This window comes from Hemitrygon akajei, chromosome 10 (assembly GCF_048418815.1).
Source record: "Hemitrygon akajei chromosome 10, sHemAka1.3, whole genome shotgun sequence".
Classification (NCBI taxonomy): Eukaryota; Metazoa; Chordata; class Chondrichthyes; order Myliobatiformes; family Dasyatidae; genus Hemitrygon; species Hemitrygon akajei.
This window is the reverse complement of record NC_133133.1, coordinates 30968511-30984822: the sequence shown is the minus strand read 5'-3', so window position 1 is coordinate 30984822 and position 16312 is coordinate 30968511. Positions and strand designations below refer to the sequence as shown.

General features: G+C 41.0%; 1 protein-coding gene across 1 annotated transcript in view; it reads right to left on the bottom strand.

The window, feature by feature from the left end:
• Window positions 1-288: 288 nt before the first annotated feature.
• LOC140734269 (ras-like protein family member 11A-like) overlaps window positions 289-16312 on the bottom strand; it is a 34702-nt gene continuing 18678 nt past the window's right edge. Inside the window, exon 4 of the mRNA XM_073058004.1 lies at window positions 289-4392. Coding sequence (XP_072914105.1) covers window positions 3925-4392 — 468 coding nt within the window. The 3' untranslated portion in view covers window positions 289-3924. The remainder of the gene's footprint in view (window positions 4393-16312) is intronic.

The window sequence follows — 16312 nt, the reverse complement described above, 5'->3', positions numbered from 1 at the left end:
CCAGAATTTCAATGAATAATGGAACTTCATAGAAAGTCATTCAACCTGCAGCATCTGTGGGATTTAACCTCAATGCAGTTATAATTTAAGAAAACATGAGTTCCACATGTCCTCAAATTTAAAACTGCTTCAGTCTGAGAATAATTTTAACTCAATTCAGCAGATTAGTGGCACAAAACAAACCGCTATCATAATGACTGTATACATCACAGTAAACATGCCTACACATAACACTGAGCACCTTTTGCACCGAGTTAAATTAGTTCTTTAACAAAGACAAACTCTGCATGGGAAAAATGAACACATATTTATTTACAGTACACAGCTTCTAGTTTCACAGTGAGTACAAGCAACCAGCCCACCAATGTCACTTTCAGTTCTGGGCGGATTACCCGCATTGCATATTGGGAAGTGACGTTCTCTATTATGTCCACACATGATACACAAATCTTCCCCCTTTAGAGAAAACATACACAATTCTCTGCCCTCATAAACCTGCAAGGATATTTACATTGACTTCAATTGAAATGAGCAAATACAGTCCCATTAAACTCATAAACTCTCTATCAGTCTATAAGGTGTTTCGATGATCTTTTTGTCTCCACAGATGTATTGCTTTCCTTTGCTGTGTTAATATTAGAGTCTTTCTGAAAAGTCTGGTCAACAAGTTTACTTTTCACACCTGCTGCCAAGATCCTATCTGTTCGTCTCCGTACTTGTTCTTGCTACGTGGACATAATTCGCTCCAAATGCCTCATAACGGAGCTGAGGATTGTGGAGATAATTTTGATTTCCAGTCCTTAACTGGAAGTGGATGACGGACAGATTTTGAACCAAGGTTGCATAATGTGGAAGCAAGACTGGCAACGTCTTCATCCTGATCACTCTGTTCAGCACTGGGCATGCTGACACCCACTGGTGTAGATGATACAGATGTCTATGGAAGGTGGATTTCTTATGCTTCTCTTGCATAACCACTCTGGGACTCTCATGCTCTCTTGTTTAACCTCCCTGGAGCTCTCATGGATGTTGTTATGAGCTTCTCGAGTTACATCAGGAGAGCACCTGAGCCCCTCAAAGACGTACTCTTCCATGAGTGACGCCTGGTCACCTTTGGTCTGTGAAGCTACTATGAAAACTCTTCCCACCAGGTTGAGCCTTTCACATGCAGTCAGACCTAATGTTGGCTGCACTTTCTTTTCCACAATCAGTAGCTTCTCCTTTAGGTGCAGCCCCCTTGTGCTCAATGATCACTATACAGCTCCCTTTTACTGGAACATTCTCTGGCCATGGCAACAACTTTGCACTCATTGTTAGTAAGATCAAGAAGCTGATTGTGGTCTTCAAAAAGGGTAGAATGAGGGAACACAAACCAATCCTCATAGGGGGATCAGAATTGGAGAGAGTGAGCAATTTCAAGTTCCTGGGTGTCAGTATCTCTGCAGATCTAACCTGGACACAACATATTGATGTAGCTATAAACAAGGCAAGACGGTGGCTCTATTTTATTCAGAGTTTGAGGAGATTTGGTTTGTCACCTAAAACACTTGAGATCTTCTTAAGAGCATTCTGACTGGCTCTTTTACTGTCTGGTATGAGGGGCCTACTGCACAAGATCAAAGTTGCAGAAAATTGTAAAATTAGTCAGCTCCATCAAGGGGACAAGCAGTGCACATGCAGGAAGAATAAGCTGGGTTATGGAGATTGCTACAAGTTTGCCAGCAATCAGTGTCAGAATCGTCATTACATGACTTGAGAGCTGTTCAATTTAAATGAATTTGATGGATCTTTTAAACTGGCTGATCCACCAAAACAAATGTTCACATCTTTGAGCCACTCACTCAGTGACTATCGTCCAGCAGCACTCAGGTCTATGGCGATGAATGCTTTGAGCGTTTGGTCATGGCTAGAATCATCTCCTGTTTCAGTAAGATCCTGGACCCACTGTAATTTGCCCATCACCGCTGCATGGATCTATTTCTTTTAACACAATGACTCTTCTCAGCCCTAATTATTGACTGATAACTTACACATCCACATTGATCTGGTGCTCTCTCTGCTAAGTGAATATACACATTAACTTGGTCTCTGAGTGCGTGCCTTTATTTATTTAATATGAAATTGTACAGACACAACAAATTGTCGATGAGTACAAACCTGAATATCAACGGACATCACCAACTACACTATCAGTTATGCGATGACAGAACTCGGAGGAAGGGAGAAAGGCAGCGAGAGGAAAGAGTGAACTGAACCAGTATGGTGAGGGAGAAGGTAGTCACGAATGCTAGAAAAGGGCACAAAAATAATGGTGCACAGTACACACTGAGAGATGCACAACAAGCGAAGCAAAGTTAGTTGGGAAAGTTGATGAACTTGATAGTGCTAATAAGGATTGGGAATTGTATATCGAGAGGGTTGAACTGTATTGTAATGCTAATGATGTGGTTGAGGTAAAGAAACTCTCCACAATTCATAGTTTAATGGGTGCTAGAACATACAATTTCTTACACAACTTAGTAACTCCTGAAAAGCCAGCAAGCAAGACGTTCAATGAAATTGTTGCCATTTTGCATAACCACTTGAGCTCAAAACCACTACTAATTGCGGAGAGATTTAGATTTCACAAAAGGAACCAAAGGATGAAAACATTTCTGAATACATTGCAGAACTGTACAAATTTTCCCAATACTGTGACTTTGGAGGTTCACTTTCTGATGTATTAAGGGACAGGCTTGTATGTGGCATGCATAATCAAAGCACTCAGAAGAATCTACTGTCAGAAAGAGACTTAACCTTAGAATGGACATTGACCATTGTAATATCATTAGAGACAGCACCAAAGGACAAGTCAGAATTACAGAAAAAGAGTTTAGAATGTGAAATTCACAAAATGTCCCTGAATGGTGCAAAAAGCCAAAATTGTTACCGATGTGGCAAATCCATCCATGATGCAAATGACTGTTGGTTCAAAGGAAAGGTTTGCAGAAAGTGTCACAGGCAAGGGCACATAAAGAGAGTGTATAAGTCAGACAAAATGCACAACCAAAGAGAAAAATCACACAGAGTGAAAAGTTTCAAACACAAAACCAAACAAATGCATAAAGTGACTGAATGTGAAACTGAAGCAGACAACACAGAGTCTGACATAGGGGAGCTGTCATGCCTAGTACTATATGGCGATACTGAAGCAGATTGCAAAATCATAAAATGAAGCTGGATACAGGGTCAGCTTTGACTACAACAGAATGTTTTCTAAGCTTGGTGATGCTAACGACCTACCAGGTGAGAAAGTGTCTCCCAAAGGCAAACTGAAAGTGAATGTGACATACAGAGGCAAAACACAGCAGTTAGGGATTTATATGTTGAAAACTGGAAGGCTTGAATGGTTGAGAAAACTCCAACTAAATTGGCACACAATTAAGGCTCTCAATGTGTCATCAACAGGCAACTGCAGCCCAGCCCAAAGATTGTCACAGCTGCTTAATGCTAATAAGAAAGTGTTTGAGAAGGGTATTGGTAAACTCAAAGGCACGAAAGGGAGAATTGAACCAGATGAAGCAGCAACACCAAGATTCCATAAAGCAGTATGTGGCTTCTAGCTTCACACTGAGCGCGCATAACCAGCTCACCAATATCACTTACAGTTCCGGGTGAACCGCCCACATTGCACACTGGGAACTGAAGTTCTTCATTATGTATACACATAATAACACACATTCAGCAGTTAAAATTTTGTCACATGGCATACATGGAGAAGGAAACTGAAAATTACAACTAAGTTACAATTTGCATATGCCAATCTTTAAAATATCTTCAAGTATTCACTTGATTGATGTCCTCAGAAGATACTTTCCATTCATCCCTCATGTAAACTGGAAATACAATGGATATGAACCTTGCAACCTGTGCAAAAAAGTGCTGTTAAATAGCACTAGTAGATTTTACTTTAGATGATAGAGCTTGCTTCAAGCGCCTTCCAAAATCTTGCATGTTTGGTGATTTGGGCCTAGCTAAAAGCAGACCTCTTCTCTTCTCTCCATTGCTGCTTCCCATCATTTTACTAACTTCTTGGCAGACTTGATGGAAAGCATCATAGACCTCATTACAATTTTCTCTGGCAGAAACTTCATAGTAAGCACCTCCCATCTCATTTGCCAACTGGATCCCTTCAGTTGTTTCAACTTGCCGTGCGTGAGGTAAATCAGCTTTGTTTCCTATCAACACAAATGGAAGTCGGATGTTGGGATAGATTTTCCTGATTTGCTGATGGAGTGGGCGGAGAGTTTTCCAGCTGTCTGTGTCTGTAAGCGAAAAGACCAAAACAAAACCATCTGCCCAGTGGAGGGATCGAGTTATGACTTCTTGACTCCGAGGATCATCTCCATCTCCCTGCCATAGGAAAACAAAGATATAATTTAATGTCAATTTAATCCTATAGCTCTTTGTTAATTAAATAATACTGCTATTTTGATATCAAATCATATCTGCAGAGTATGTACTTGAACTCAATTCTGCTTTAAAATGAAATTTCAAAATTACTTTTTTCTCCAAAGGTAAGCCGTGGATGCTGGATTTTTGATTGTCTCCTATAGGCAGATTTTGTATTCCTTGTTGAATGGTCAGGGGGAACTTCAGAAGTTGGTTATCTGAAATAAAATTGGAAAATACTAGAAATGTGGTCAGCTAGCATCTGCGCCGAAAGAAATAGATCAGCTCTGTTTCTCTCTCCATAGATGCTTCTGGACTCGCTGAGTACTTCCAGTATTATATACCAGGGATCTGTTCTGGGACCCCGCCTCTTTGTGATTTTTATAAATGAGCTGAGTGAGGAAGTAGAAGGGAGGGTTAGTAAGTTTTTGCTGATGACACAGAAGTTGGGGGTGTTGTGGATAGTCTGGAGGGCTGTCAGAGGTTACAGCATGACATCGATAGGATGCAGAACTGGACTGAGAAGTGGCAGGTAGAGTTCAACCCAGATAAATGTGAAGTGGTTTATTTCAGTAGGTCAAATTTGAAGACAGGATATAATATTAATGGTAAGACTCTTGGCAGTGTGGAGGATCAGTTAAAACTTGGAGTTTGTGTCCATAGGACACTCAAAAGTGCTGCACAGGTTGACTATGTGGTTAAGGTGGCGTATGGTGTGATGGCCTTCATCAACCATGGGATTCAGTTCAAGAGTGGTGAGGTAATGTTACAGCTTTATAAGAGCTTAGGTAGACCCTACTTGGAGTACTGTGTTCCATTTTTGGTCACCTCACTACAGGAAGGATGTGGATACTATAGAGAGAGTACAGAGAAGATTTACAAGGATGTTGCCTAGATTGGAGAGCATGACTTATGAGAATAGGTTGAGTGAATTCAGCCTTTTCACCTTGGAGTGACGGAGGATGAGAGGTGTATAAGATGATGAGAGGCATCGATCATGTGGATAGCCAGAGGCTTTTTCCCCAGGGATGAAATGGCTAATATGATAGGGCATAGTTTTAAGGTTCTTGGAAGTAGGTACAGAGGGGATGTCAGGTGCAAGTTGTTCACACACAGAGTGGTGGTTGTGTGGAATGCACTGCCAGTGAAGTTGGTAGAAACAGATACAATAAGGTATTTTAAGAGATGCTTAGATAGGTACATGGAGCTCAGAAAAATAGATGGCTATGCGCTAGGGTAATTCTAGGCAGTTTCTAGAGTAGGTTACATGGTCGGCACAACATCGTGGGGCAAAGGGCCTCTAATGTGCTGTAGATTTTTTATCTTTCTATGTATACTTGTGTAACATACTGTAAAGTTTCACTGCTAATGTAATGGCCTCTCTGTAATATTCCACTGCTGAGGTAATGGTTTCTCTGTAACAGCAATGTTTGGGTTATGACTAGAGATAACGGAGCATGTTAGCCAATGAGCAGGATGTTGTTCTTCCTTGTGTGTCTGGGAGCTGAGAATTCGGGGTCTTTTGCCAGGGAGAGATGAGGAGAGAAGACGTGAATGCAGAGAGTTGGTAGACCACGGGACGGAATGGACTTGGAGCAAGGGTTCAAAGGTCAGCAATGATCAGAGGAGGTTGATGGTGGACGAACGGCCTGACCAGTGAGCTCCAACATTGCACAATAGACTGTTTCATGAGAATGGGCCCTTTTCCTTTTTTTTGTTTTCTCTACTAACCGCAACGTCAAATTAAGAATTATAAAGCTCAATTGTTTAATTGCATATTGTGTACTGTTTATTTCGTGGCACTGATTTGTAACAGAGGACACATCATGCAGCATCCACCCAAATGAGATTTCTTAAGTTTGGCCAGGCCAGGGGCTATCATCCCCTTTATTAAGCCACTAGCCAAAGCAAGAGTTACATTTATATCCTATATCCCAACTGTACTTCAGCTCCAGCAGTTACTATTAATGGATTCCATTTCCAAAAATTAAACAGTCATTTTAATCTATGTAGTTTACAACATTTTAAGATAATCTCATTTGAAATGTTATCATGTAACACTGTTTATTCCTCGACATGCTATTGAAAGTAATTTTTGTTCCAGAGTGAAACATGACCATTACTGGGTGGTTTTACATTAGCATGAAAATTTGATTTTGTGCTTTCTAGCATAGTGGTACTTCTGATCCAATTTTCATATGTTGTCCCAGAAGACATCATTGCCTAGGTGCCCAGGAGATACCAGGTAAAGTAGTTGATAATGGAATTAAAACAGCCAGCACAGCTTATAATTTCATTTACAGAGTGATAGATTGGAAGTATAAGGAATTTAAATTAAATGTGGTAAAATCTTTATTACACTTCAACAAAGTTATGTGAACTGTTCTGATTTTCACATTATGTATAGAGACACTGGAGATTTTGTAAAAATATTGACTAAATCGATATGGGAAATGAAAGGTTAGACAAGTTAAGAAATTTAAGAAGGTGGATAAAGTTGAAAGATTGCGGAGAAAATTTACAAGGATGTTGCCCGGATGGGAGGACCTGAGCTATAGGGAAAGATTGACTAGGTTGGGACAATATTCACTGGAACATAGAAGACTGAGAGGAGATTTGATAGAGCTATATAAAATTATGAGAGTAATAGATAGGTTAAGTGCAAGCAGGCATTTGCCAATGAGGGTGGGTGGACAAGAATGAGAGGTCATGGGTAAAGGGCAAAAGGTAAAAAGTTTAAGGGGAATATGTGGGGAAACTTCTTCCCTCGGAGGGTTGAGAGAGTATGGAACAAGCTGCCAGTGCAAGTGGTGCACATGAGCTCAATTTCAACTTTTAAGAGAAGTTTGCATAGATAGGTAGATGTTAGGGGTATGGAGGGCTATGGCCCTGGCACAGTTTAAATGGTTTAGCATGGACTGGATGGGCCAAATGGCCTGTTTCTATGTTGTACTTTACTATGACTACTTGACTCAATTAGTGGTCTTCAAGATTATTAAAAGACTTCACTGGAATTCATTAGAGAGGTTTTGAGGGAGTCCCAAAATAGGAGAAATAATTATAAAATTTCATTAAAAAATCCAGCATGGAACCAAGGAGAAATTTCTAAACCCAGAATTTTTTAGCATCAGAAGATGCTACACAAGAAACAATTTGGCCAGCCAGAGTTCAAAGTTCCATCATTACAGGAGGAGGAAAGCAAACTTGAAACATTAATACTTGCTGATCAGCTGAGCAGAACTTTTCTGTCTTATAGATCTGAAATATTGATGTAAAATTTATACTTATTCATCTTAGGTTGAATGTTCAAACTGCACTACCATAACTTGTAACTGAATATACTGCTTGTCCATTCATTTGATGTCAGTCTCAGGGTTTACCTGATCTTGGTCAGTGGTATGATGCACTTCTTGCTTAATACTTTACCGGTGGCCTTGGTGCCTTTTGTAGAAATTTATTTCGTGGTAACTGACCAACAGCAACAATACATCACATTAGAACCCATCAAAATGTATTTTAACTCTGAGTTATTACAGTGTTCAAAGTCTGAACATTATAATAAATTATTAGAATATAGCTTGCATTGTTCTATGAAGTTCAAAGTAAAATTATTATCACATTTGTTAACGTGGAGCAGGAAGTGAGTTTGTAAATCTGGCAGGAGCAAAGGATATTAGGAATGATGAGAACTGAGTGCTTTGGGAGGCTGTGGGACAGGTGGCAGAGGAGGAGTGCCAGGGGTGTGGGGGACAGGGGGGGGGGGGGGGGTTGTAGACACACCCAGCTCTGAAACACCAGAAAAGGTCATTTGTTTCCAAACAGCTGGCATATTTTTCATTACAGAATGTCTCTCTGGTGCTTCCAGCTCCCTCCCCTCTCCTTTCCCCCAACCATGATTACCCTCTCCCTGCCCCCTTTCAATGAGTCCACAATAGAGACCCATATCAGAATCAGGTATAAACCTCACACTCACATCACATATGTCACTCACACTCACATATGTCATGAAATTTTTTACTTTTGTGGCAGCAGTAGTGTGCAATATATGAAGGTACTACAATGCAAATGTTTTAGGCAGCTTGCCTATATTTATGTGCCTAAAATTTTTGTACATTACTGTAGTTACCATTTGCTACCGTGAGATTATTTTTTTCCCAGACATGTACAGGAAAATACAGAAATACAATAGAATTTGCAATAAAGAAATACAATAGAATTTTCTCTAAAACTGTACATAAACAAAGACTGACAAACAGCTGATGTGAAAAAGACAAACTGGAAATAAAATTAATACTGAGAACGTGAGTTGTAAATGTCCCTGAAAGTGTGTGTGCAGGCAGGTCATAGAATCAGTTCTGAGTAGTAGTGACTGAAGTTTCCACCTCATTTCAGAAAGCTGACGGTTGTGGGTTAATAACTTTTCCTGAACCTCGTGGTGTGGCGCTTAAGGCTTCTGTGCTTTCTGCCCAATAGTAATCGCGAGACGAGGGCAAGCCTGGATGGTGGGGGTCTTTGATGACAAATACTTCTTTCTTGTGGCAGCACTCCATGTAAGTGTACACAATGGTGGAATATGTTTTGCAATCCAAGCTCCCAAATTGACAAGCTGTCAAACTCGAAATCTCTAATCTGCAAGAGTATTAGCCTGGATTGGCATTTCAACAATTGGAGAAGTACAGCACAGCCCATCTAGTCCAAGGACTGTTAATTCCCATCGACCTACACTAGGACCATAGCCCTCCATACCCCTACTATCCATATACCTGTCCCAATTTCTCTTCAACATTGAAATTGAGTTCACATGTACCACTTGTGCTGGCAGCTCCCTCCACACTTTCACAACCCTCTGAGTGAGGAAGTTTCCCCTCATATTCCCCTTAAACTACTCACCTTTCACCCTTAACCCATGACCTCTGATAGAAGTCCCACCCAACCTCAGTAGAAAAAGCCTGCTTGCATTTACCCTTTCTATGCCCCTCAATTTTGAATACCTCCATCAAACATGCTCACGGTCTTCTCTATTCATCTCTCTGATGACTGTTCTTATGACTTATTGTAATAACATGTTCTGTGTATTCCATTTTGTAACATTTCCAATGCCAAAATTCATAAATTTTCAAGTGATTGTGATGAGGAAAGCAATTGAACTTTAATCAGTGAGAAAGTTGATTGTATCACTATCAGATGTGCATGAAAACTATTAGCTAGTAATTCTGGATAAGCATCAAATATATAGTGTAGTGTATGTATTTTACATAATGCAGTGTACTTGGACTACACTGTAGCTCCAACTGCACTGTGCTGTGGTGCAGTGCCACAGCAATTTATGCTGCTGCATCACACTCCATCATCTGGGTTTAGTCCTAATCTTGTGGTCTCAGTGAAGACTGGGCACATTTCTTCCAGGTATTCTGATTTCAAAGATTGAGAGTAGTTTTATGATCAAAGTATGTATACAGTATACAACCCTGAGATTCATCTTCCCACCGACAGCCAGGAAACAGAGAAACACCATGGAACCAGTTCAAAGAAAAACATCAAACACCCAACATGCAAAGAAAAAGAACTAATTACATAAACGGCAAAAAACGAGTGAAAAACACAGAATATAAAACATCAAACCACAGGGTCATTGAGCCAGTCTAGGAATGTTCAGTTAAGTTCAATTTAGTGCTGTGTCATTCGTTGACTGCAGGCCACAGAGCCAGACAGCCCTGGTCAAAATCACGCAGAATGGCAATAAAAAACTGTAACTAGACACCAGGAACACATAACATCAACCTTAAGAGTCCAATCCACTAACTGAGTAGATTAAATGTTACCCAAAATCCGAGACTCCGGCAGCATTGAGTGAGAGAGAGACAGACTGCTCAAACACAGGCACCTTCCTGCAAGAGCAACAAGTGAAATACCGGTAAAACGCAGGCACCTTCCCCTGGCAGGAGTGAGCGAGTGGCAAAAACAGACCTGTTAAACGCAGGCAGACAGTGCTGAACACCCGCTCGCCTACTACTCTCATGTTCATTGATTTCAATTTTGCTTGATGCTTTAATCAGCGAGATCAGTGAGAAATGGCGACAATTATGGGCTCACTCCCTGCCTCCAGGCCACACACTCCACTGGAATCCTCACCAAACACCTTGGAGACCGTAAAGCACCAGATCACTCAATCAGCCCAAAAACACACCATCAAAATGTAGATCACAGGTTCCAATCGCATGCAGCTTAGTAGCAGAATAATCTTTGAAAGAATAAGTAGTTTTGTGAACTGGCTGAAGTCAAATCAAGTTTATCATCATTTAACTACGAGGGGTGATTGATAACTTTGTGGCCTAAGGTAGAGTTATTAACTTCAAACTTTCTGCATAATCACTCAAAGAGTTGAACTTATCTATCACCCATGCTGTGTACACTTTCTGGAGGTCCAAGATCTGTATGCTCCACGACCGCTGGACTAAGTGTGTAAATGTAGGAGGGGACTATGTTGAAAAATAAATGTGCTAGGTTTTCTAAAATTGACTCCGACCTTAGGCCACGAACATCAATCACCCCTCGTATGTACATGTACATAGCTATATGTTATATATGGTTATGTACCAGGGTCTAAAGCACAGTAATGCACAGAACACACAATAATTTATGAAGGAAAGGATAAAATCTGCAGATGAATCACACATAAATAACAAACTGAAGTGCATTCATATTAAATATTGTACTAAAACAGATTAACCAGTGACACTTAGAACAAGATGCGGGAAGAAATTCAGAAGCCCAATGTCCTGGGGAAGAAATCGTTTCTCATCCTGACTGTTATTGTTTTATACATCATAGTCTTCTGCCAGATAGATAAAAAGTCGAAGAGGCTGGATGGATGGGTGGGATCTTTAATGATGCTAAGGGCCCTGCGTACGCAGCGCTCCTGATAAATGTCCCTAATGAATGGCAGGGATGCCCCGATGATCCTCTCAGCTATTCTCACAGTTCTTTGTAGGAATACCTAGTTCGATGCTCGACTGCTTCCAGACCAGACGGAAATGCAACTTGTCAGCATGCTCTCAGTGGTACTCCTGTAAAACGTAGTGGTGGGAGCCTTGCTTGCCTCAATCTTCTTAGGAAATGGAAGAGCTCCTGTGCCTTTTGGCTTGGGGGAGGGGGAGTGATATTAAGGGACCAGGTGAAGCCATCCGTGATGAGAACTCCCAGGAACTTGGTGCACTTAACGCTCTCTATGAAGGAGCCATGTATTCGCAGAGGGTGATGGTTCACCTGCACCTTCCTGAAGTCCACAGTGACTTCCTCTGTCTTCTCCATGTTCAGGCTTAGTTTGTTCTTCTCACACCAATCCACCAGCCGCTCCACTTCCTCTCTATACTCCACCTCAACATTCTCAATAAGGCAACCACTGTTCTTTGGTGAACTGTTACTGTAAATTACCTCTGGTATAGCTGGATGGCAGGAGATTCAGACCGGAGTTAATGGGCACCTGACAGAGAACGGCTTATACAAAATGTACGGGAATAAGATAAATAGGAGTGCTAAGATAGACTCAATGAATCAAATGGCTTTCATCTCTGTCATATAGAAGAATGACTAAATAATTGCTAGAGTACAATTTTGTGTTTCTCCCTCCTGCTAACAAGAAACTATATTTAGTAACAATTGATTGAAAGTAAAACTGCAGATGGAATGTGCACTCAAAATTAAAGAAAAAACTGCTATAACAAAGTGCAAGAAAATGCCAATCACTTTAACCAGTTTTATCCCTGTATGGAAATGTTGTGTCTTCTGGCATATGGGGCCATTCTTCATGCTTGGGCTTTGACAGGCAATTACAAAAATCACTGCCGAAGCATTGTCTGAGCTTTTCCACTATAATTAAGCATAGCATGAACTCACAATTTTACATCTAACTTGTCATTTATACATTGTATGGTATAATAAGCACAAAGCAGCCCCACTAAGAGACAGGATTTACATAAGAAACAGAAATAAGGGTAAGTCATTCTTCCCTTTTACCAAATCCACTGTTCAATAACTACCTCAGCAATATTTTTCTGTACTTACCCCTTATATCTCGCTTAATACCTGAAAATACACTCAATGGCTGCTTTATTAGGTATGCTTGCTACTTAATGCAAATATCAAAATCAGCCAATCACGTGGCAGCAACTCAATGCATAAAAGCATGCAGACATGGTCTAGAGTTTCAGTTGTAGTTCAGATCAAATATCAGAATGGGGAAGAAATGTGAACTAAATGACTTTGACCAGGGAATAATTGCTGGGGCCAGAGGTGTGGTTTGCTCAGAAACCACCGATTTGGGATTTTCACATGCAAAGTCTCCAGCATTTACAGAGAATGGTGCGAACTACAAAAATAAAAGAAACAACCAGTGAGTGCAGTTCTGTGGGCAAAAACGACCTGCTAATGGGAGAGGTCAGGCGAGAATGGTCAGACTGGTTCCAGCTAACAGCAAGGTGACAGTAACTCAAATAAACACACATGACAACAGTGGTGCGCAGAAGAGCATCTCTGGACACACAACATGCCAAACCTTGAAGTGGATAGGCTACAGCAGCAGAAGACCATGAACATACACACCGTAGCTACTTTATTAAGTACAAGAAGTCTTTTTCATGAATATAGTCAGTGGTTATACATCTTGTGTGGAGAATTCCAAAGATTCACTGTGCTCTGAGTAAAGGTGTACCTTCTCATGTCCATCCTGAATGGATTAGTCCTTCACTTCAGATGGGAAACCTGATCCTAGACAAGATAACTAGGGGTAACATCTACTCCCTTCATCAAGCTGCATAAGAGTTTTACCTTTTATGCTTCTAAACAGAAGACGGCAGAATTGTGTGCTCAGTTTCTCCTTTGTACTCTCAAAATTTCACCTTTGAAAGTCTTCCACATACCAAGTACACTTTTGCCGGAAAACAGCCTGTCCCAATCCATACTTGCCAGATCCTTTGCGATACCATCAAAATACATCTGCCTCCAATTTAGAATCTCAACCTGAGGACGAGGCCTTTCCTTTTCCATAATTACCTTGAAACTAATGGCATTGTTATCACTAGATGCAAAGTGTTCCCCTACACAAACTTTTGTCACCTGTCCTGTCTCATTCTATGATAGGAAGTCAAGTATTACACACACTCTCATTGGGACTTATACATACTGATCAAGAAAACTTTCCTGAACACATTTAACCAACTCTATCCCATCTAGTCCCTTTACAGTGTGGGATTCCGTCAGGACGCTGAAGCAGGGACCCAATCACAGACCAAGTACTGTGTGCACTGTGATATGTACTAAGTAGCAATACTTAGATAAGTAGAATACTGAGTTGCCAATCCTCCTCCTTCCTACAACCAAATCTCATTAATGGCTACAATTTCATAATTTGTTGATCCATGTCCTGAGCTCATCTGCCTTTCATACGATATTTCTTTCATTGAAATATATGCAATTCAGAGCATTAGTCCCACCATGCTCAACCTTTTGATTCCTGACTTTGAGGTCTTAACAACATCTGTGTCCTCAACCACTCCACTAACTGTTCTGGTACTCTGGTTCCCATCTCCTGCACTCTGGTTTAACCAACACCCCCCCCCCCCTGCCCCCCCCCCCCACCGGGACAGTAATAGCAAACCTTTCCGCAAGGATATTAGTTTCCCACCAGTTTAGTTGCAAGCCATCTCTTCTGTACAGGTCCCATCCTCCCTGGAAGAGAGCCCAATGATCCAAAAATATGAAGTCCTTCCTCCTATACCAACTACTTAGCCATGTGTTAAACTGTATGATTTTCCTATTTCTGGCTCCAAGGGTAGTCAAAGCCAAAGGGTGGTAGTGGGGACGAGCTCCCACTGCTAAACAAATGCTCTTCATGGTGTGCGTCTCAAACAGCCTCTGACAACCAAGTCCAACTCCTGGGCTTCACGTGTGGTGTAGTTCTTATGCCCAGTGGAGCTGTTCTCACTGACAAGAGAAGTGGCAAAGGTGGGCCACTGGCACCTTAAAATTGGTTGCTCTGGGCAGATGGGGCTCATTAACAACGGATGGTAGCTCGTCTAGGAGAGGGAAAACTCCGATTTCAAACCTCCGCTGCCTTGCGGCTATACCCGCTCATGGGAAAGACTTTGGGAGTAAACCCCGAGGAAAAATCCAGAGTTGGAGTCATGGAAGCATCTGACTGCTGTACCCAGCACCAGCACGGCAACTCCTGCGATGCTGCTGGCACCAAACTGTATCGACTTTCGTCATTCCTTTGGACCTGTCATCAGTATGGAGAGGGGGGTCCCACTGCCTGGGCAACAGACGGATCTCCATATCAACTCTGCTCTGGCTTGCGCGCTGGAGAGGCCACTCCCAGTGACTACCAGAGGCGCAGTATCCATGGTCGACCACGACCGACAGAGGCCACACTTCCTATTTCTGGCCTCAATAGCACATGGCATGGGTAGCAATCCTGAGATCACAACCCTCTCTTGATTGTATCTCTCTACAATCTTGGACATCTTACACTTGATCTCATCATCCCCTCATTGATCTAACTTGTGAATAGTTGGAGCCACAGTACTGTTCCTTGTAGAAGCCAGTGACCATAAGCTGTCGAACTGAAAATATTTTATGCTCTGCTTCTATTTATTATCTGGTCTCCATGAATACTATGAACACTAATTTTATTCATGGTATGGCACCTTATAAAAGTCCAATTATTCCACAACAAATGCTTCTGAAACACAACTGAAAACATAGATACCAATGGTTAGATGCATAAAAGTCAGAATTGGCAAAGAGCATGAATTTCATTAAAATTGAGGGCAGGATGAGATTGCAGAGAAATGGAGGGTTAACCTTACTTACAGATTTAAGAGCAAAAAGGGAATTTTAAAATTAATGCACTGCTGACCAATAAGAAATGTAGGTTTGCAGACTTGCCAGGTATAAGTTAAGATGGCGCAACAGAATTTTAAATCAGTTCGGGTTTATGGAGAATGGCAGATGAGAGTTTAGCCAGGAAAGGACTGAAATTTTCAATGCCGGAGATAATCCTCTCTGTAGCGAGATAACCAGGACAACAGCAGCTGCGCCCTAACAGATTTTGTACTACTTTTTCATTTCATGCTCCAGCCAACAAAGATAAGTATGCCATATGCAGTCATAATCACCTTATCGCTCAGTCCTGTTGCCTTCATAGATTTGTGAAAATGCACCTCAATTTCCCTCTGTTCCTTTCCTCACTTCAGTTTCTTTCCACTTATTATGTATTCCCATGCCGTGTTCGCCCTTTCAAAATTATTGTCTCACAATATACTGGATTAAATTCCACTTGCCTTCTTTTTCTATCATCTATCCAGACAAATTCAATTTCTCTTTCTCAAGATGCTGAGTAAAACTGCCCTGGAGATTATTTCCCATATTCTGCCTACCACTGAGATTAGTTTGATCGGCATGTAGTGACAAAATCTAGCCCTTCTTCTATTTTGAATAACCATACCACATTAGATGCATTTCAGTTCTCCTGCCCATAACTATTAGCAGACAGGGTTGGAAACAATAGTTAGCTTCTGTACCATATCTTATGTTTCTTTTAAGAACATGTGACGCAATTTAATTGCATCTGTCAACTAATCCACATTTCAAGATAGTAGACTTCCTGATATGATAGATAGATAGATAGATACTTTATTCATCCCCAATGGGGAAATTCAACTTTTTCTCCAATGTCCCATACACTTATTGTAGCAAAACTAATTACATACAATACTTAACTCAGTAAAAATATGATATGCATCTAAAATCACCCTCTCAAAAAGCATTAATAATAGCTTTTAAAAAGTTCTTAAGTTGTTTACTTAAATACATTGAGTCCTAA